Source organism: Echiichthys vipera (genome assembly GCF_963691815.1).
Source record: "Echiichthys vipera genome assembly, chromosome: 13".
NCBI classification, from domain to species: domain Eukaryota; kingdom Metazoa; phylum Chordata; class Actinopteri; order Perciformes; family Trachinidae; genus Echiichthys; species Echiichthys vipera.
This window is the reverse complement of record NC_139838.1, coordinates 16,040,351-16,061,882: the sequence shown is the minus strand read 5'-3', so window position 1 is coordinate 16,061,882 and position 21,532 is coordinate 16,040,351. Positions and strand designations below refer to the sequence as shown.

The following is a 21,532-nucleotide window of genomic DNA, read 5'->3' as shown; positions in this document are numbered from 1 at the left end:
TTTGAAAAAGAGCCTAATTGAAATTGTATCCAGGGCAGGCCTACAGTATTAAATCACACACAGACTGTGTATATATATATATATATATATATATATATATATATATAAATAACTGGTTTACATTACTAACTACTAATTGGTAGTACGCCTGGAAGCTGTGACTAATGAGTGTAATAACATTTTTGAATGCAGATCAGGACAATCTAAAGCCCAATCCACATAGAAATCTCTTAGAATAGAGTCCCAGTCTGGTCAGATGCGTACATGAACTGATGAAGTCTCTTGGATGAGAGGTGAAACATCTTCCTAGACAAACAACCAAGTCCAGTTGCTTTTGACTAAAACTGCTTTGGGGATAACGATGACCTGGACGAATGAGAACATTCACAGGCTTTAGAATAGAAGGATGAATAGATCCCCACAAAGAAAATTCACATAAGACATGTTTTTGACATCTGACTGCCAGTGCTTAGTCTCATTAAACATATAGACTTTAATTTTATAATATCAAAATTGACTGACTCTAAGGAGAGAGAGAGAGAGAGAAAGAAAGAAAGAGACATGCATATCGCCAAGGTACCTTCCATGTTTTTTCTACCCTCAGACTGTTGCTGGGAGCTTGCCGGTTTCACTATCTGGCATATTCTGGCGTAGCCCACCATGGCAGGTGGGAAGATAAACGCAATCAATCAATAAGTAAAGTTCCTGTGCAGCCTATTTGAAAGCTATTATTTTAAATATAAATATATCATATAATATAAATTCTGATTGTCACTCAGCCCGGTGAAGACCGTTTGGTATGCTGGTTCAATGGTCGGGTCAGCCGAACAGAGAATATAGTTGATGTGGATTGAATGGGCCTAAAGCTTCATTAGGTTGGATTCCCAGTGAGAGTTGTACCTTTGAATTATCATTTACTATGCAGATGATGTGAAGATGCAGGAGACGCATTCAGCAGAACCGTCTACAGTGCGTGCAGGTTGTTCTGTCTGCAGGCTCTTACATTTTACAGCCTGGTAATAAATATGTAGTTTACAAACTGTGTTGGTTGAATGATGAGGCATTTTATTAGCCCAAATTAGGTTTGTCCTTAAAGACTTCCCAGAACAGGATTGGAAAAAATAGTTCAGTTTCATCATTCAGGTCAGTTATTCTGGTCAGAGTTCACCGCACTGTACACTGTGTATGTTTGCCAGTTTCTGATGAGATCAGTCATCCTTCAGTGAACCTGATAACCCCTTTCACATCAACAGTGACACGAGTTAGACCTGCGTTGGCAGTCAGTCTGAATGGGTCAGAGAGACTGATCTGACCAGGCCGTTAGATCCACCTCTTCCTGTCCTGCTGTGTGTGTGTGTGTGTGCGTGTGTGCGTGTGTGCGTGTGTGCGTGTGCGTGTGCGTGTGCGTGTGTGTGGCAGCTTTATCGATCAGATTATTATTGAGTTTACAGTAACTACGTGGGATTAACCAATTAACAGTCTCCTATTATTCGGTCAAATGCTGCTTTAATGAGCATTCAATAGACCTGGAGCGAAGAGGGAGTAAAAAAGAGGAATAGAAGGGAGGGAGGGAATTATGGGCAAATGGGGTGAAGGAGAGACGTAGAGGAGAGGGGGAGGAGCAGCCTCAATTTCTGTCTGCCGCTAGCTGTACAGCCCCTCCCCCTTTGACAAGCGTGTATTTGTGTCTGGATCATAGACTGTACAGTCTATGGTCTGGATATGAGAGGGAGGTTATATAAAGGGTAACTGAATCTCTTTGCTGTCTGTCACATAAACTGGCCCATTTGTCTCAAACACACACACATGCATGCAAAGACTATGCCTGAGGTTTAACTCTTTGTACCACTATGGAGATTTCTCAGTGTGTGTGCGACAGTAGGTGGTGCTATGTCGTATGCCCGTAGCATGCTTTGGTCTTACGTTATTTGGCTCCTTCTCTCTCTCTCTTTCTCTCTCTCTCTCTCTCTCTTTCTTTCTCTCTCTCTCTCACGCCCTCCCCCCTCCTTTCTATCTCTCTCTCTCTCACACCCTCCCTCCTCCTGTCTTCCTCCCTCCCTCCTTCTCGGAGCCACTGCACCATGTTGGATACAAAGAGCTGAGGGAAGCCGAGGACCTGTGTGTGTCACTAGCATGGGAGCTAATGCAACGTTGCGCAGCAACCTATTAATCAGGCCACTGGGAAATACTGAAGCAAATGAGTATAGAAGACTAAAGACTGGGCTATTTCTGAACCAAATGGGCAAATTAGAATGCTAATGAAAGAAAGGGGACCACGTGAAAACGCTGCACGGCGGATGAGCCCATTGCAACTCTAATCGTGACTTACCAGGAGCTGCTAAGCTGTTTTGTAGTCGTTGACCTGCAAACAGACACCGAAAGACAGACAGACACACAGTGGGCGGTCTGTATGACTCTTAGTCTTGTATGCTCACATCTATTTCTAACCTTTTGGCAAGGAGACATTAAGGCATGTTACTGGACAAGGGTCATTGTGTTTGTGTTGTATTATTGTCTTACCAGTCATGTGTAAACAATGTGTAATGACACTGCTCAGTGTGCAGGAGATGTTTGAGGGGCCTGTAAATGTTCTCATGTTTGAGGTTATTATCCGTGCAAAGGTGTTACTGTCGCTTGGTTTGTCTGTGATCGACAAAAATCTTTAATATGCAGATAGTCTTACCTGTACAGAATGTGACTTAGCAGAACGTGGCTTGAGACGTTGTGTCTTTTGTGTGTTTGTTGCTGAGCAGGATATCAGGAGTCTTGGTCATGTAGCTCCTGCAGCTTCATGAGAGTGACTGGAATAATAGACAGACACACCCACCCGCTGACAGTCAGTCATGCAGGCTGTCAACATGTTGCTGCTAATGATACGTTTACTTGGATTTCAAAGCACCATGCCTGTCTCTCAGTCAAAAGTGTGTGTGTATTTTCTTTGTCATGATCCGGTCAATGAAAATGACTGCATGTGTAGTATATGTATAGTTCTCTATTTTTTTAAAATCAATGTTCTTCTCTGTCTCTCTCTCTCCCTCTCCAGGTTACAGACATTATTCGCTCGTTTTGATGAAGCCTTGAATTCAGGCAACATGGCTCTCAGCCCGAGTCACGGTCAGTAACTTCTCTCATATATTTTGCCACAGTTGTATTGCCACCAAGTTTAGTCATGTTGTCGAGATGATTTTACAGTTGTCAGGTATTGGGTGTGTACCTGAAAAATGTGTGTGTCGGTTGGTGCTAGTGCGTGTCTATATCTGCATGTGATCTTGTCAGTTTGATGCCATGAGCTCCTGTAAGAGGACTTGACAGGGTGTGTGTGTGTGTGTGTGTGTGTGTGTGTGTGTGTGTGTGTGTGTGTGTGTGTGTGTGTGTGTGTGTGTGTGTGTGTGTGTGTGTGTGTGTGTGTGTGTGTGTGTGTGTGTGTGTGTGTGTGTGTGTGTGTGTGTGTGTGTGTGTGTGTGTGTGTGTGTGTGTGTGTGTGTGTGTGTGTGTGTGTGTGTGTGTGTGTGTGTGTGTGTGTGTGACTTATTTGACCAACAAAGGTCATTCTGTAGTGGTATTAACTCTTACAGTAATGTTTCACTTAGTTGCTTTCACCTTTCAGAATATTGACGTTGGTACAGTCGGTATTTAGGGATTTTCACACTTGATTAAATGTTTGGGTGAAAACTCTTCACTGAATAATGATCAACAAAGTGATCTGGTTAGCTTCTATAGACCTTTTCAAAGGTGTAAACATAAACCTTCTAAATGTGTCCTAGTTTATGTCCAGTGTCAGTGAATGTCATCGACTGACAGGAAGTTGACAAGGACCAAGGCTGTTGCCTAGCAATAGAATTCCATTGAAAAGGTCTATTGTGTTGTTTCCACCAACAAAGTCATTGTTTTATAGGGCTTTGACAATCTGATATGCAGAATCAATTTCAGTGCCACAGCAATCCCTGGACTAATGTTACTTTATGAATAGAAATAATTCCAATGGCGTTAGGTAAAGCGTTTTTAAATTTGGCTAAAAAGAAAAAAACATAGGGCTGGGTATTGCCAACAACCTTACGATACGCTATGTATCACGATATAGAGGCCACAGTACGATACATATCTCAATACACGTTGATTTTGAGTAGGGACCATGTTCTAGCGCTTGGTATTATTTTCTAAATCGATTCAATTTTTAATTCAGTTTGATTTAATATGAATTCTGTGAGGGATATTTCAAAAAACACTACAAAACACTTTAGTTTGGATATGAAAAGAGATTCTAAGAGAATTAATGCTGTAAATTGCACAAGGAACCCTCTAACCTAACCATTATAACAAATATTAATGTTTAAGAATTACGAATTGACCCCTAACCGTTTTATTAAACATGAACACGCCATAGTAGTCAACATAATAAAGTGCAACTCTACAGACTCCCTGAGTTTTGAATGACTTTTACATTCAGATATTTGGAGACCAGAGGTCAGCGGACTCCTTTTGAAAATGACTGTGTCAGTTTTTCCCTCTCCAAAATGTAACCTAAATATGGAGCATTCCTGACAGGCTAGCATGACTGATTGGTACAAATGGATTCCTGGACATGTGTTTTTGTGTATCGGTTCTTTCAAAAGATTTTAATCAAAAAATCAATTTCTTTTTTTAAACCCAGCCCTAGTATTTGGTATGAGAGTTGGTATCAGGAGAGGAAAGGTCGAGTATGTGTTGATATCAAGCAGTCTACCATTGGCTGTTAGTACCTTTAAGCTGCCCTGTCAGCATCTCTGTCTGTCTCACAACGACAGCAGCGGTTTGTGTCTGGTGTGCTGTTGCAGTCTGTTTACTTGGAGAGAGAGACATCAGAAGAGACGTGGAGAAGAGCTCAGGGGCGTGTTAGTTGGTGTAGTTGCCATGATGCAATCTCTGGTGGCAGCAGAGGGACGGAGCGAGTGTTGCCTTTAGCTCCCACCTCCCTTGGGGTTTAGAGCACGGTTTTGTATTTGTGCTCTGTTGTTGTCTTCTGTCATGTGCTTCGCTGGGGAAGAAAGCACTGTTTGTTATCAAGATGTTAATAATGATAATGTCTTTGGACTTTCCATTTAAAATTGGTAGGAGACACATTATAGGAGTAAACTTTGCAACAGACTAGTGACAAGTTTGGTGTAGAGAATATGCAAACCATGTAGTGGTGCTTACACAACCAGCCTTCATACTTGAGACGCTGAAATCTCTACACTCTTACTAACTGTAAGGAGAAAGTTGCAACAGATGCTCACCAAGGTGAAGTGTGGCTGCAGGCCTGGCTGTTTGGCCTTGGCTGCCACCTAAAGTGTACTTAAGCTTCTTTCTTTTGCAGTTCTTGGCTAATGCAGCTTCTCGTGCAAAGGTTGTTGTTTCCATTATTGATCAGTCTGCAGATTATTTTCTTGGCTTATTGGTTTATAATGTGAAATGTCCAAAGTAACAAAACTAAATATTTTACATTTTAAAGCTGAAATGCGTGGCTAAACAGAAAAGTCATCTGCAACTATTTTGATAATTAATCTTTTGCAGATTGATTTTTTGTCATTCCTCAATTTGTGTGTCCTTCATACACATACTGAACTGAATTGACTCTCTTTCACGTGCAAAGCAAATTTGAATCTTCCTTGTGAATAAACAAATAATGTTCAAGTCTGTTAGTTTCCCCCAACTCGTTCCTGCCTTCTGAACTCATGTTTGGCACTCAACAAGTAACACTGATCAGCCCGAGGCTCACAGTCAACTCTACTTTTGGTTAGAAAATTTACTAAAAGGGGTAGCGGAAAGTGAGAGACAGACTGTGATGAGCATGAGCTGATGATTTTCTCTTAACAGTCCAAGAACTTACCAGGATTCAACCTCTGAGTACAGAACGCAAACTTGCACCATGTGCTAAAACCCATGGAAACACAAATTCGTTCTTACGTGTCCTTGCCTCACATCTCTGGTAGGCCAACTCTTGGCGTTTGCTCTAAAGGGTTTGAGACAGCTGTTGCTGAGAGAACAGGAGAGGAGTGAGGGAGGGAGGGAGGGAGGGAGGGAAGGCAGGCAAAGGATTGAGGGAGGAAGCTCAGAGATCTCTCGTAGCCGGCGACTCACAGCGTTGTGCCTATCACTGCCTTCCCCTGATTCATCATGACGGAGACAGAGAGAGAGATTGAACAAACGGGAGGAAAGGAGATAGAGTAAAGAACGGAGGGAGAGAAGCAAATACACACAAAGACAACAGGAAGTTTCTATCCATAACGCACTGTAACCATGGCAGTTGGGGATGATGGCGATGGTAAGTGTGTGTGTGTGTGTGTTTGTGTGAATTTAATCTCATCTGGCTGTGCATGTTGGCAGTCAGACAAAGGCTTGTCAGCATATGGTTTTAGATTGAAATCAGCTTAAACTGCACTTTCACCCCAAGTGCACTGGCTCAGATGTAGGTTACATCTGCGTGTGTGAGAGGGGAAACTGGGGTGTCCTAAAATGCCTCTGTCATGGCGTACTGCGTACGCATGTCTGGAGAGTAGGTATGCAAGAGCATGTTTGTATTCAAGCAATCCATTGTTTTTTCTGTTTCAATTTTAAAAATATGAAAGAGTGATGAGATTTGTTGTTATTCATGTTTTGTTCTTCCTTTGTTGTCGGAAATGGATTTGTAAACACTAATAAAGATATCGATTAGAGAGAGTTGGGACATATTTGGAGAGATGGTTGTCATGACTGAGGCCTGACTTGAAACCAAGGATCTCAGTCGCAGTTACCTGTGACAGAACGCACCTTAGCTACCCATTTTTAATTTTCTTGATTCTTGTAACTTAAACTTTAACCGTGGTGTTGGCAGACTTCCTGTTTCTGACTCACTGCCCAGGTTTTTTTATTTTGAGAATCAAGTCATCGGAAAGATTATTGATGATTGTTAATTATGGACAAATAATCATCATTTAAATAAGGTCCATTATAACTCGCTCTGCCTATCTCGACTCCAGCCTTGAAGACTGGGTTTCCTTCCCCATCAGACCAAAATATCTTGATGGCAGAAAAGGGCATTTTATTTAGATGTGTGTTATATTTAGATGAAACATAATCATCATTGCTGAGAGATTTTTTTCGTTTGAAGCAGTTTGAAGCAAATCAGTTCACCTGAATTTTTAGATTTCACCGATGCATCCACAGTGAGATAAAAATAATGATAACAATCTTAATGATAATAACAGTCAAATAAAATACCGCTGTTGCAAACAGGTCACATATTTATGATTTTGATACTGAGCACTGGAGCACGTACTTCTTGAACGGAACTTCAGTCCATTTAAATGCAAAACAAGCCATAATTTTATTCCGATATTTGGATGAATAATATCCCAAAAGGCACCAACAAATGCGCCAATCGAGTCTGTTTAATACCACGCACCAACAGCACAAACACTGCGAGAACGGCGGTATTGTGGCGGTAAAGCAAAGCAGCCACTCCCTTTATGCACTTTAAGCCTTAATATAATTTAAATGGATGACTTATGAATAAATTCACCCCCGAACAGTTGTAATGAATAGTGAAATTAAGTATTGGCTTAATTTCTCAGAACCGCCGTTGTCACTTGTGCTTAATGTCATCTATTGGCAATGCAGCTTTAAACCCAAAATACAATACAGACCCAATAATTTGTCATGTATGTGTATTAGCAGTATTTTTTTTTAACTTATTATGTATTTTGTGGTTCCCAATAAAAAAGGGCAATTGAGATGCCACATTGAACAAATCCTTTCTGTCAGACTGACATACTGTCTGGTTTCAACATTGAAATACAAGATTTCACCTGGACACGTGTCACTCAAACTCCGTGACAAGACAACCAAAAATGTAACCAAAAATTAAACTGGTTAACATTGATCAGGTCATTCATTCATTCATCTTCCAACGCTTGTCCCTGTTGGGGTCGCGGGGGGCTGGAGCTGATCCTAGCTGACATCGGGCGTGAGGCGGGGTACACCCTGGACAGGATGCCAGTCTATCGCAGGGCACATAGAGACGCACAGAGACAGACAACGATTCACACCTACGGGCAATTTTAGAGTCATCAATTAACCTGCAACAACAAATTGATTATTCATCATTTGCATACATCCTCTAGTTTATCTGTGTGCACCTAGATTAATGAAGCCTTTTCCGTTGTTTGTGTCTAAGAAAGTAAAGCATGTCAGTGCCGCTGGCGCCTTACTTAATGTTATTTGGTCCTGTCTGAAAATGTACACACACACACACACACACACACACACACACACACACACACACACACACACACACACACACACACACACATTGGTGCCTTGCAAACTGGCCATCAGCAGCAGCTTCCATAGCATGCATAGCTCAGTGTTGACAGGGGCTGACGCACACAAACACACTCTCTCTCAGTGTCTATCTCTCACAGACATGCTCATTCTGCTTCAGTGCATCTCCGGCTCTGCAAGCATGACCCCGTTTCCAGGCTAGGCTGGTTGCCATGGCAAAGCTTTCCCCTGAACATTATGGTTTATCCAGACTTGGAAATGGGACTCAATACGTGTGTGTGTGTTTGTGTGTGTGAAACATCTGATCATGATATAAATGTCTACAAACACACACTCCCTGTGTGTGTGTGTTGTAATCTGGGGTTTGGGGAGCGGGTGGTCACTTTTTTTTCAGTGTCTCAAGTACAGCACCTTTAACAGCTCTATTTCTGGACGTACCAAACACATATACATGTTATATATGCTATACACATTATATTTATGCTGCATTTATTCCTCCTCTTTTGCACTCATTCAGGACCTGTTATTACACAATCAAATAAGGGAGTCGGTGTGGTCTTATCTTATTTACTTCTGTACTATATTGGGCCTTCATGCTTCTCACTGTGTTTGCTAAAATCACTATACTCACATACTAAAGTGATAGTAATTTGTTCCACATGACTCTTTAGTTGGACTTTGTAGGTTTCTGCAGGAATAGCTGTGGGATTCATAGTCTAGTTGTCTGTTGACACACATACCTCTTCGGGTTTACTTTGGAGCTGGTGCAGTCATGAGCTTTTTAACAGCTTTTGTCCCAGTTCTTGCAGTGCTACTCATGTTTCTCATATAGTCATCTCATCTCTCTGTGTGTCATCTTTTGCATGGGACTCTGCACACTGTCACATGGTTGGGAGTGGGAATATGTGACATCGCCTGTTCCCCCTGTAGATTATAGCAGATCAGCACAAACACAGACTCCCTATAGTTAGTCTTAATTCCTCAGAAGATATCTGGTTATGCTCTTAGTCGCCTGTTTAGATTTTCAGAAGATATATGTGATGATGATGTCTGCTGCAGCTGCTCAAGTGTGTCCGTGCTTTAAAACAGCTAAACTGACTGGACATTTCTTCACCCTCTGTTCCTGAGGTTAAGAAAGATTTGCATAGGATTATGATATGATTATACTAACAGAAGTTCCTCTTTGTTATGAGATTTTTTGACTCATGATTAGAACAGAGCCAACGCTGCCACCGTGTGGTCTTAACCAACTAGTTTTTGTTTGTATGTTTGTGTTCACACATCTGTGATTTAATCACTACATGATTTTCAGTTAGTCTTCCTCTTTCCTTCTATCATATTCCTAAATTGTCACTATTGCATGTAGATTATATTTGTTTTTTGGCTGGGAAGAGCCCTGGGATTATTCTGGCATTGGGGCAAGCTTTTGCGGATGTATTTTTAACATCTGATTAATTTGACCACTTTTTGATTTTTTATGGACAGCTATCAGATCTGTATATTTAAGCCGGCCGTCTTCTCTCCTCATGTGGCTCCTCTGAAATGGAGAGAGGGGGGGATCTCGGCCTGGAGTTCCCATGGCAACACTGCCTGGTAAATGGTTGAGCTGATATGTCTCTGTGTGTGTGTGTGTGTGTGTGTGTGTGTGTGTGTGTGTGTGTGTGTGTGTGTGTGTGTGTGTGTGTGTGTGTGTGTGTGTGTGTGTGTGTGTGTGTGTGTGTGTGTGTGTGTGTGTGTGTGTGTGTGTGTGTGTGTGTGTGTGTGTGTGTGTGTGTGTGTGTGTGTGTGTGTGTGTGTGTGTGTGTGTGTGTGTGTGTGTGTGTGTGTGTGTGTGTGTGTGTGTGTGTGTGGTTTCCATGTGTATGGTTTCCATGTTGTGGCATATTTTTTGGCGATAGGTTGTGGTGTATCCTTGGAGACACTAATTCTGCTGAAGGAGCCTTTCTGCTCCATCAAACCAGAATTTTCCTAATTTAATAAACTAACATGAAGTCAGTGAATAAACAGTACATCCCAACTGTTGATTAAACCAAATTGGATATTTGTGTGTGTGCAAGTGTGCTTACTGAACATCTTTTTTTTCCCTGTTTGCTTCTCTGTTCATATGAGAAGCTGGTCTGCACGTGTCGCCATGGCAACAGCATGTGTGCAGTCTGCTCTCTACAAGGGATTGTGTGTGTGTGTGTGTGTCTCTCTCTCTCTTTCGCTCTCTCTTTCTCTGCCCTTCACCCGGAGACATTTACTCCAGTGGGGTCTGACTAGTCAAAAGCAAGAGATGCAAATCCTGCTAACAGCGAGGCTAATCAATGCTTATACCCTCCATGCATGACCAAATATTGCTAATTGGCCCGTGGGTTTTGTAAGAAAGTAATTAAATTCACTTAACTGGTGAATTCATTGAATTCTATTAGTGTCTTTGTACTCAGATTTAACTGTAAACAGCACTGTATTTTCTTATGCATGCATTCTACATTATGTAAGAAGCCGTTTCATAATTGTATACACAAAGGAGGGTCTTAGACCGCTTGACCCTTGAACTTTGACCCTAATGCTGACCCATAGCTGTTATTTAGAACCCAGGCTGTTTGCAAAGTAATTTGTGTATAACGTGCCAAACAAAAATAGAAAACAAAAATATCACTCATACAATCTGATAGGAGGACCATATATAATAATAACTTATTTTTTTACATAAAGGGATCCAGGCATTTTTCAGTCTGGTATATATACAGTTACAGAGTTTGTATTTATTTCATATCGGCACATTTTCATCACATTAGATTTTAAATTTAACAATGATTATGAGATTTAAGTTCACTTTAAGCTGTAATAGTTGTTTAATTGGGTATTTTACATCCATAACGGTTGACCAGTCTAATAGACATTGTGGTCCTTTTTTATCTACAGCATTCACACTTTAGGACAATGCTGTAACTCCAGCTGAGCTTGTATTTTTTTTATGTCTGTACCAAACTGATGCAAAACTTTCCCAAAAACAAGCAATAAGTGAAGATGTCTGCAGTGCGTTTACCAGGCAAAATAGCAAGTGTCTGCTGGTGTATTTAGGTTAGAGACTTGTCTGTAAAGTATTTATGTGGTTATATCGCATTTGTTTTAAAATTATTTTGTATTAAAAGCTGCTAATCTGATGTGGATGCAAGCAACTGGACTACAGAGTTAAATCAACCAAAAACATGCGCCTGTCCACATATTCACAAGCTGCACTGTATTTGTGTGTGTGCATCTGCGTGAGAGTGGGAGGGTCAAGGCCTCAGATGCAGGGGTGTGACCCCACACGTCACGCCCCACATGACCTCCTTTGATCATTGCTCCATCATCCTTTGTTCTTTTATGTACGTGAAGAGGGAAAGGGTGAATGAAAACATATGTTTCTTGTTCTCACAGGTAGATATAATAGCATAAAAAGTGTGTTAAGAGGTTGTTGAGTTGTGTGTTCGTGCGTGCGTGCGTAGGTATGGTGTATGAGGCTGGAGTGCTTGTGTTTTGTCAATGGTAATGAGTTTAGGTAAGCTGGTCTGGCAGGGACACCTAGAAGCCCTGTTAATATTCCTGGGGTGTCTGTGTGTGTGTGTGTGTCTCTCTCTCCCTTTCTCTCCCATCACATACACACTCACAGTCCTGCCTCCGCACTGGCTGCAACACTATGATGTCACCTCTTGTCTGATTGGTTGTGAGGCTACTGAGGGAAGGAGGAGAGAAAGAGACATAGAAGAGAGAGAGTGAAAGAAAATGCCGGCACTTGTATGGATGGAAGGGTTATCGAACAGCGGTGTGAAAGGCGTGTGTGCGCAGCTTTAGCCCCACTATGAAGTGTGTGTGAGGTGTGTGCATGTGTCTTGGTGTACGGTTTGGAGAAGAGGGACCCCAGTACCACGCCCTCCCAGAAGCATGAGGAGACTTATCTGCCAGCGGATCTGTGACTGTGAGTGCAGTGATGTGCGTGCGTGTGCTTGTGTGTGTGTGTGTGTGACGATGATTGCATGTGTGGTAAATGTTGTTGTCGTGGTAAAGTATACATATGTCTGCTTCTTTATATGTCTTCTTGACACAATGGGCTCTGCAATCTATGTGAAAACGTAGCTTGCATGTACACATGGAAGGCTGTCAATTGATTCTGTACGTCGACTGTGTGTGTGTAAGTTGATGTATGATTCAAGGTGTAGGGTGGTGGCTTTGGCGCATTTCGCAAACGGCTGGTTGTCAGAGCGACCAGAGAGCAACTGCATTCCTGAGCCAACAGTTTCATCTGCACTGATGACTTATTTGTCTGTGTATATATGTCCTCACATATTCCTCAAGTGTTCCTCAATTTCACATTCAGAATTCTGCACTATTGTTGCAAGCCTGTCTCAAGTTTCAATGCTAGCTTTTTAGCTAGCTTAATTTCTCTTAGCCTTCAGAACGAAAGCTGCAGGGAGTTCTGCCAGTCACTGGTTGCATGGATAGACATCTTGCGTGGGTTTGCCTTTTTCTTCGAAATGGTGTGTTTGTAATTAGTATTGATTTAGTGATGCCTGACCAAGGTCTCTGCAGACAACAACCTCCTACATTCGTTTGTCTTACTTTTTCGCCTTACTTGCTTTTCTTCTTCAAACGGCTGTAGCTTTTTATGCTCAACATAAAAGTTAAAATCAAATGTAATCAAGTTATTGGGACATGTTTCAGAAGGACCTGAGGGTTTTAATGATGACTTTGTTTCTGTTTACAAAGCAGATTTCAACATAGTAATTTAGAGTCGATGTCGATATTATTGTCAAAGAGAATCTGTAGTTGCAATTCTGTATTTGCTGTTAGTTTATAATGACTCTCATGCAGGTTTTGAACAAATAAAAGAGTCATTCCTCTGTGTTTAGAATACTTATGACCTTGGTTTCATGATAATGATTTGCAATATAGTGTAAGATGATCTTGTTCAATAATAATTTCCTCACCTTCAATGTGGACGCTAACGCTCCTCTCTCTGTCCTCTCCTTCCAGATCGTAGTTTTGAAGATGATGACAGTGTGGATGGGAATCGTTCTTCCTCAGCCCAGGCTGCCTTTAAGGTCCCAAAAGTCCCTAAGAAGCCGGCAGAGTCCTCTGCTGCACGCAGGCCCAGTGCTACAGGCGGCAAGCTTGGTATTTAAATTACTGTACCTTTACACACACAATGAATGTTGACACACAGCTGAGTTCATGTGTTTCTTCCAAGTTTGGAAAATAGACATTTCTATATTGAGAAAGTGGGGTCATTTAATTCATTTATGACTAGTAGACTTGTGGTTCATCTTCGTTAGTGGCAAATGAAAATTATCAGTATCAATACAATTGGCAAGCCTTACTTTTGTCTATGTGGCCAGAAGGTCTGTACGTCACGATTTGATTATTTAGAGCTTTTTAAATATGGTAATACACCCCACTGCCTCAAGATGAGTCCAAGGCCATAAAAGGTCATTAAGAATTTTGTGAGAAAACAACAGGAAACGTTTTCTTTTGTACAGACAGGATCTTGAGTGACCGGAATTACATGCATTGATACAAAGTTGGACCACAAACAGGAATTATTATTGATTATATTTGTAATATATATAATATATATTATATATGTAATTTTTCTAGAACTACAAGACTTGAGCTGTAAATGAGCCTGGTGCCACTATAAGTTTGTATCCGCCAGTCTTTTTAATTCAAACAAGAACTTTTAAAGATGTCTTAGAGTCACTTTTGTTTTAAATCTTCTTACAAATTGATCGGTAAAGAACATCTTATTATTTGTACATCCTTTTTGCAGTGTGAAATTGTGTTTTGATATTTGAATGTGAACTAAAAGCCAATGCAGGTGTATGTTTCCTTAATGCTCTGCTTTAAAGCCTAAATGCATGTGCAAAAGATAAACAATATAATAACAATAATAATACATTTTATTTGTATCGTATAACGCTTTTTAAGGTACTCAAAGACACTTTACATAATGCAATAAAAACCAATACATTTAAACAAGAAGCCGGCTATAAGTACTGTAAGTACATTAAAAACAAGTAGTCTACATTTAAGAAACAAGTAAGTTACGGTGAAAGATTCAAAGTGATAGAAATATAATGAAATATTTATAAATATCTACCCGGTTATCCTTTATTAAAGACAGTTCATTTTAGGCCACATTTTTCAGGTAAAAAATGTTCTCCAATCGTACATTACTGGTGGTCACAGAAAAGGGACAGGCTCTTGGGGCTGTTAAAAGAAGTGAAAGGACTTGAGTAAGAAAACATCGCAGGCCACGGGGACACACTCAGAAATCTGATACACTCTCATTTTCTTATCAGCTTCATATCTGTGGTCGACTCCGGCCTGCAGAAACCGTTTATATTATCCTTCCCGTCGAGTCTTCCTTCTCCTGTAGATGTCTGGACTGTTTGTTTCGTCTTTGCATGTATTGATTTTTTCATTCTCTCTGTTGGGAGGAAGCTTTGTTCCCACGACCATGCACTCAGTTTCCTGCTGATGTATCTGTGTCAGCAATGTCACAGACACGCACATACACTCACTCATAAGTGTAAGTGTTTTACAAGCCAGCAGTCTGCCTGAGTCTGGGTACACCGCTCTGTCGGTTGGAATCAAGACTGTTCTCTTCAGTCACTTGAATCATTACAATCTTATTGATCGCTGAACGGCTGTCAGAGGCTGAAGTCAAGTGCATGCTGGGTGTTTTTCACACACAGAAACGGCTCTAAACCCCTCGATCTTTTTAAGTTTGATGTGACGAAAAGGAAAAACACCTGACTTGACCTTTTACCTGGAAACATTTTCTGGAGGCCCGTTCATCTCGATTTGCATTTAGATGACAGTACGCCCACGCGCTTTGGCAACACCCAACAGCAAGACTCAGACAAAAGAGATTTTTCAATTCTGACAATAACAGACAAACAGAAAAAAAAAGGTTTAAAGCCATATCTGGACAAGGTGACTGCTCTTTGTTAGCAGTCTTCAATCGCAGCAGTACACATTGTTTTCACACTGCTGGTTAATGATCATATCTCGACATTATGACAACGGATATGTTTATACAAGGAGCGAAATACTCTAACAATGTTAGGTTTCGTACATTTTAATCAATCTAAATTATTGCTATTGTTAAACACTTGTTTCTAATATCAAACTGTTAAAGCATGACCTAGCAACATAATCATGATTATTATTGCAGCCATAACTGCTCACCCTGATAACGTGCCATTTACAATTCCATTTCATACAACTGCAAATTAACAATAATTGTGAATGCTGATGGAGTGCAGTTAGAGGAGGCTGCTACCATGTAACCACTGGAGAAAAACAGAGGATAGGGTCTCCAGATAGCCAGCTGGCCACATCGATGTTCCCCAGCTCTCTAAGGGCCATGGTCACTAGAGTTTCAATAAAACACATAAAGCCAACCACAGTGAAAAGAAGGAAAGGATATGTTTCTACTGGCTTACTGCCCTTCAGCCTCTTCTCCTGTGAATGTCCTCTCTCTAACCTGTGCCACTTAATGTAATAATATTCTCATCCTTGTGGGTTGCTCTCAGCTCCTCCTGGTTTGCTTTTTAATTATTAATTATTTTTTTTGCTTTCTTTGTCTCGTCTTTCCCTCTCCTCTCTGCATCTTGAATAAGGAGTTGTAGGAGCTCCCAGCCCCCTAGAGAAATATGATTGACGTGCCCATTACTGCCAGGAAGTCCATTAGAAACACAGACTGCTCCCACTGTGTGTGTGGGTGTGTGGGTGTGTGGGTGTGTGGGTGTTATTGGAAGTGTGCTTGTGTTTTTGTGAGTTAAGCCACAGTCACACAACTAACCAGCGCCAAAAGCTCTTAATAACGGAGGCTGACACGCTATCGTATAAGCACACACATATATATTTACTGCCTCTGCTCTGATTTTCTAGTTTCCAAGGAAAGTACTGGAGGAATTGATGAAGAGGACTTCATTAGAGCCTTCACAGATGTCCCTCCTGTCCAGGTAAACCACACACAGGACGCAGGAGCATAATTCCAGATTATGTTTCAAATTTAAAACTAGACCGACAATCGAGGCCAGGCCATCTGTCCGAGACTTGTCCTTCAAGTTTTTTGCTCTGCTCCCTCCCTTCCCTCCTTGTGTCTGTCCATGCAGATTTACTCAGCGAGGGATCTTGAAGACAACCTGAATAAGATCCGTGAGATCTGCTCCGATGACAAACACGACTGGGACCAGAGAGCCAGTGCTGTCAGTACTTAAACCTTCGATCCTATTTGCAGTTAAAATAATGAAATGACCTTTGTTGATACTGCTTCATTTGATCTTTGTTGATGTCTGTAATGTGTGTTTTGTTTTTTGTTTTGTTTTTTACAGATGAAGAAGGTCCGCTCACTGTTGGTGGCGGGCGCAACAAGCTATGACTGTTTCTACCAGCACCTACGGCTACTGGATGGAGCCTTCAAACTGTCAGCTAAAGACCTGCGCTCACAAGTTGTCCGAGAGGCATGCATCACTGTGGCGTGAGTGTTGATTATAGAAACGGCTGTTAGCATGATGTGTAGCGAGAGCAAACAAAATCATGAGAACCAAAACCCTGCACTCATTCACGTATTGTACATTATGTTATGTAACGGTAACATAACGGTTGGATTTAAAGGGAACAGTGATTTGAAAGTTTCTGCACTTTTTGTCATTTTGTGGTGTAGAATTGCACAGTGGTAATTTCCCGATCTTTCAATTGAAGCGCATTGCATTGTGGGTATGTTAGCAAAATAAGTTCTCATGGCATGGACGCTACCTTTTTTGATCCATTGGTGGAATTTTTTGAGGACACTATAAAGTAAGTAAATGTGTGATTTTGGGCACAGTCCCGATTAATGAGAGTGCATTTCACTTTTATTACGACGTTTACCACAGTTTTAATCGTGCTATGATTATAGCATATGCTTGATGTGTGTTCGTCTGTGTATTCTTGTAGCCACCTGTCAACAGTGCTGGGAAATAAATTTGACCACGGAGCGGAAGCCATCGTCCCCGTCCTGTTCAACCTCATCCCCAACTGTGCCAAAGTCATGGCCACCTCTGGCGTGTTGGCTATTCGCATCATCATTAGGGTGAGTTCTGCAAACACACTTAGAAGTTATTTCAACAGCCTCGTTTAGGTTCTTCATGGTCAGTGTAACTACTGTAGTCTGATTATTGGATTATTTTCACACTTTGCTTCCTCTCCTCTCTGCAGCACACCCACGTACCCAGGCTCATCCCCCTGATAACCAGTAACTGCACATCCAAGTCTGTGTCTGTAAGAAGGTGAGATTAACAGAGGCACAAGCAGGTCTCAAACAATTCAAATCTATAAGATCATAAAATGCTTGATGATGCTTTTAAGTAATGTTTTTTTTTTGGTAATAAAAATGTGTCATCTCCAGGCGCTGTTATGATTTCCTGGACCTTCTGCTACAAGAATGGCAAACCCACTCTCTGGAGAGGTGAGGATCGATTCCAACATGGTTCAGAGCAAAGATATGCTCAACACTGCTCTCTAAGAAATGCAAAATCATGGCTGTGCAGGATTCACATTATTGTTTACAAAGAAAACATGTTTTAAACCCGCTGTTCTACTTGTTCACACTTTCGTGGTCTCTCCCTGGCAGGCACACGGCAGTTCTGGTTGAGAGCATCAAGAAGGGAATTCGAGATGCAGACTCAGAGGCCAGAGTGGAGGCCCGCAAGTAAGACACACACACACACACAGGCATCTCTGAAAATGTAATTATATGAAAGACAAGTGGTGTTAAATATCTCGCCCTCCTGTTCCTGTCTGAATCCCTTGATTTCGTCTCCTCCATTTTCATCTTTCTACCTCCCCTTTCTCTGTTTGACTTTTCCATTTGTCTCTCTTCCTCTGTCCTCCTCTGTCCACCTCTGTTAACGTCTTCCCCGCTGCTTCTCTCAGGGCCTACTGGGGTCTGAGGAACCACTTTCCAGCGGAGACCGACGCCCTCTACAACTCCTTGGAGCCGTCGTATCAAAGGACCCTCCAGTCTTGCTTGAAGAGCTCTGGCAGCGTCGCCTCACTCCCCCAGAGTGACCGCTCCTCGTCCTCCTCTCAAGAGAGCCTCAAGTAAATCAGCACTCAGCTATGTTCCTTCATAGTTCGCTTTAGACCTCTGGATTTACTTTAAGACTACCTTTGAGTCTTGAAAATTTACAGTGACATAATTTTGGCATGAAAAATTTTGATAAATGTTTTTATAAGACCCCGTCTGTTGACCTACCCTGCTAGACATGGATCAAATCTCAGTTTACTTTCCTTTTTCTCGTCCAGCTGTCTGAGAGTTTTAGAAAACCCCTTCAGTGAACATAGTTATTACAATATCCTCAATCTTCACTTCTTATTATCAAATAAGAATAGAAGATAAATAGTAGCATTGTGAGACCATCCTGATCTCGCAAGCTCCATTGTATTTTACTCACACATCAGTCTGGTAACGTGCGTAACGTGAGTAAATGTGGAGCCGTTTGCCAAGCTAAACGTCCAGTTAGCATTGGTTTTGAGGTGCACGTATGACACAAGACATGCAAATCCGACCTGATCTAGACACATTTTCAGACAGCGGTAGCTCTAATGCTGTTAGCTACTCGCTAACGCTTTGTTCTCTCAGATCCTTCTGTTGGAATATCGACCAGGCACCTGAAATTGTGCCTTTTATCTGTAAATTTGTGTTACACAAACAGCAAATATCCTTTACCCACATGTTGTTTACTTTCTGAGCTTTGCCTCAATGCTCTGTTATTACCTCCTACGCTTCGTTGATCTGATTGGTTGATTTGGACCAATAGACAGATGGTTTATCCAGTCAGCAACCACTATTTTTGCCCCTTCCCAAAAGATCTCCAAACAAGAGTTCCCAGATGGATATGCTGAGTAAACGTGAATCATGCGAATCGATTTGGCGGAGTCAGGTTGAATAACTAGATCATTGATTAGAAAAATTCTCTCACACTAAAGTGTATATTTGTTTACATTTGAAGTGGATGGATTAAGCTTTTTTTAAAGTCAAAGCCATGTGATTCAACTTTACTTCTGTTTATATTTTGTCATATGGAGAGAAAAAAAGTTATCTATGTGTGGTTTTGGACTGACCTAATTTTCTTCCTCCTCTGTCAGTCGGCCTCTGACTTCTAAATGGTCTGCAGCTCCAGGGCGAGGTGAGGCAAATCCCGTCACACACTCGCTCTCTCGCGCACACACGTGCACACACACACACACTCAAGCAGATACATGTGCAAGCTCTCCCAAACACATAATCTCATGCCCGCTCGCTCGCTCCTGTGAAAACACACATACACTATGACAAACATTAGCTCCTACAGAGCCATTTCCCATCATTCTCATTTACATCTGCCTGTGTCCGTACATCCACTCCTGATGTTGTTTTATGTTACACACATGTACGCACACAAATGCGTATATGTGTCTGGCTGTTCGTGTATTTCTGTATCAGTATTTGGGTAGTGTGGTGCCTGCATGTGTTTGTGATTTGTATATATATATTCCCTCATCACCTCCCATTCCTTCTCCAATACACTCCTCCTCCTCCTCCTCCTCCTCCTCCATCTCCTGTTCAATCAGTCCCTGCGGGTTCAAAGGGTGGGGTGTCGTCAGCCTCCCTGCAGCGTTCCCGTAGCGACGTGGATGTAAACGCAGCAGCAGTCGCTAAGCACCGGCACGTCGGACAGACCAGGGGAGTGGGGCGTCTGACCCCTGGCTCCTACTCCTCACTGGGTAAGAGCCCTGTCAGTCAAGTTAGCCTAATCAGACAGCGCAGGCATCGGTCAGCATGTGATCAGCAGGATGTCAGGCAGAGATGGAGACCTCATCTGAGGAGTCATCCTAAATCAGCTCAGAAGTAGCTCTGACAGGACAAGTGTCTGACAGGTTGAAGTAAGAAGTAAAACTCATCCTCTATACAAGCTCACCACATCTGCATAGAGATGGACACTTACACACTTTGGTGCTCGGACTGGCCGTTCTCCTTTCCGCTCCTGCTGTACTCTCCTCTCCTGCTGCCTCCTCACTTGCCCGTTAACGTGTCCTGTAAATGTTTTGGTATGGATATTCTCTGTGTGCATGATCTGTAGATGAATATCATCCTCGTTTGTTTTTCTCTCTGTTTCGATGTCGACCACTGCATCTGCATGGTTCTCTCTTAAACCCAGTTCAGACCAAAGATTCGCAACGAGACAAGTTGAAACTTGCAACTACGTGCAACATCCGGGTCTGCATCGTTCTGAAGCCTGCCAGTTGACACTAATGAGACGATACGATGTATCATCTCCCTAGCAACGACTATCTATGCTTCTGTTCAAACCTCTGACTTTTCAGGCTTTTTTTTGTAGCTGGATATAATTTGTAGCATTATAAAATATAAATTAGGACGGCGATAATGAGATTCTTGCTACAGCTGCATTTCTAGTTGTGTTGAAACAGCGAAAATAATGTTTTATTTCCCTGATTCACTGATTTGCTGTAGATTACGGTACTCACTCTCCATATTCATTGTATTGCTTGCTCCACCCTCTCTCTCTCTGTCTCTTTTTTTTCTCTCTCTCTCTCTCTCTATCTCTCTCTCTCCCACGCACATTGAGCCTCCACCCAAAACGGCCTTTTCAACCAGCTGACAGTTTGTAAGTGACTTGACCAGCAGACTTTTCTAAGACTTTAATTGGCTGTTGCAACAGGTGACGTGTGTTATGTTTTCAAACCAGCTGCTGGCCATTTTACAAACGGAGTCGCGGGCGACAACATCAGTCGGTTTGAGTCCAGACGCGACGGGTCAGCTCAAACCACTGCAACTTTCACCTGCAATGTTCTAAAACGGTTTTGTCGCGTTGCGAATCTTTGGTCTGAACTGGCTGTTAAACAGATATTCTGTAACTAATACAGACTGTGCTCCTCTCTTCTCTTGTCCCTCTCCTCTCACTCTTCTCCGTCTTTTATCCTCTATTCTTTGTCATAATTTTGTGTTTCCCTGTTACTGACACTTTCTTTTTCAATATTCATTTTCTTCAACTTGGGTTCCCTTTACTTTTGTGTCTCTTACTTTTCAAAATCATTTGAATCAATCCTGTTTTTTGTTCCCCTTCATGTCCTTTCTTCCACACTCTCTCCCTCTCTCTCTCTCTCTCTCTCTCTCTCTCTCTCTCTGCCACTTAAGATGATGCCTCTGATAAAACGGATGGTAAGATCATCTCGC

At 41.8% G+C, this 21,532-nt stretch overlaps 1 protein-coding gene across 1 annotated transcript in view; it reads left to right on the top strand.

Moving 5' to 3' along the window:
- clasp2 (cytoplasmic linker associated protein 2) overlaps positions 1 to 21,532 on the top strand; it is a 61,109-nt gene that overhangs the window by 17,059 nt on the left and 22,518 nt on the right. Inside the window, exons 7-19 of the mRNA XM_083926108.1 lie at positions 3,044 to 3,114; positions 13,279 to 13,419; positions 16,201 to 16,274; positions 16,428 to 16,520; positions 16,647 to 16,792; positions 17,251 to 17,386; positions 17,512 to 17,582; positions 17,702 to 17,761; positions 17,927 to 18,004; positions 18,229 to 18,396; positions 19,444 to 19,484; positions 19,909 to 20,061; positions 21,494 to 21,517. Coding sequence (XP_083782234.1) covers positions 3,044 to 3,114; positions 13,279 to 13,419; positions 16,201 to 16,274; positions 16,428 to 16,520; positions 16,647 to 16,792; positions 17,251 to 17,386; positions 17,512 to 17,582; positions 17,702 to 17,761; positions 17,927 to 18,004; positions 18,229 to 18,396; positions 19,444 to 19,484; positions 19,909 to 20,061; positions 21,494 to 21,517 — 1,256 coding nt within the window. The remainder of the gene's footprint in view (positions 1 to 3,043; positions 3,115 to 13,278; positions 13,420 to 16,200; positions 16,275 to 16,427; positions 16,521 to 16,646; positions 16,793 to 17,250; positions 17,387 to 17,511; positions 17,583 to 17,701; positions 17,762 to 17,926; positions 18,005 to 18,228; positions 18,397 to 19,443; positions 19,485 to 19,908; positions 20,062 to 21,493; positions 21,518 to 21,532) is intronic.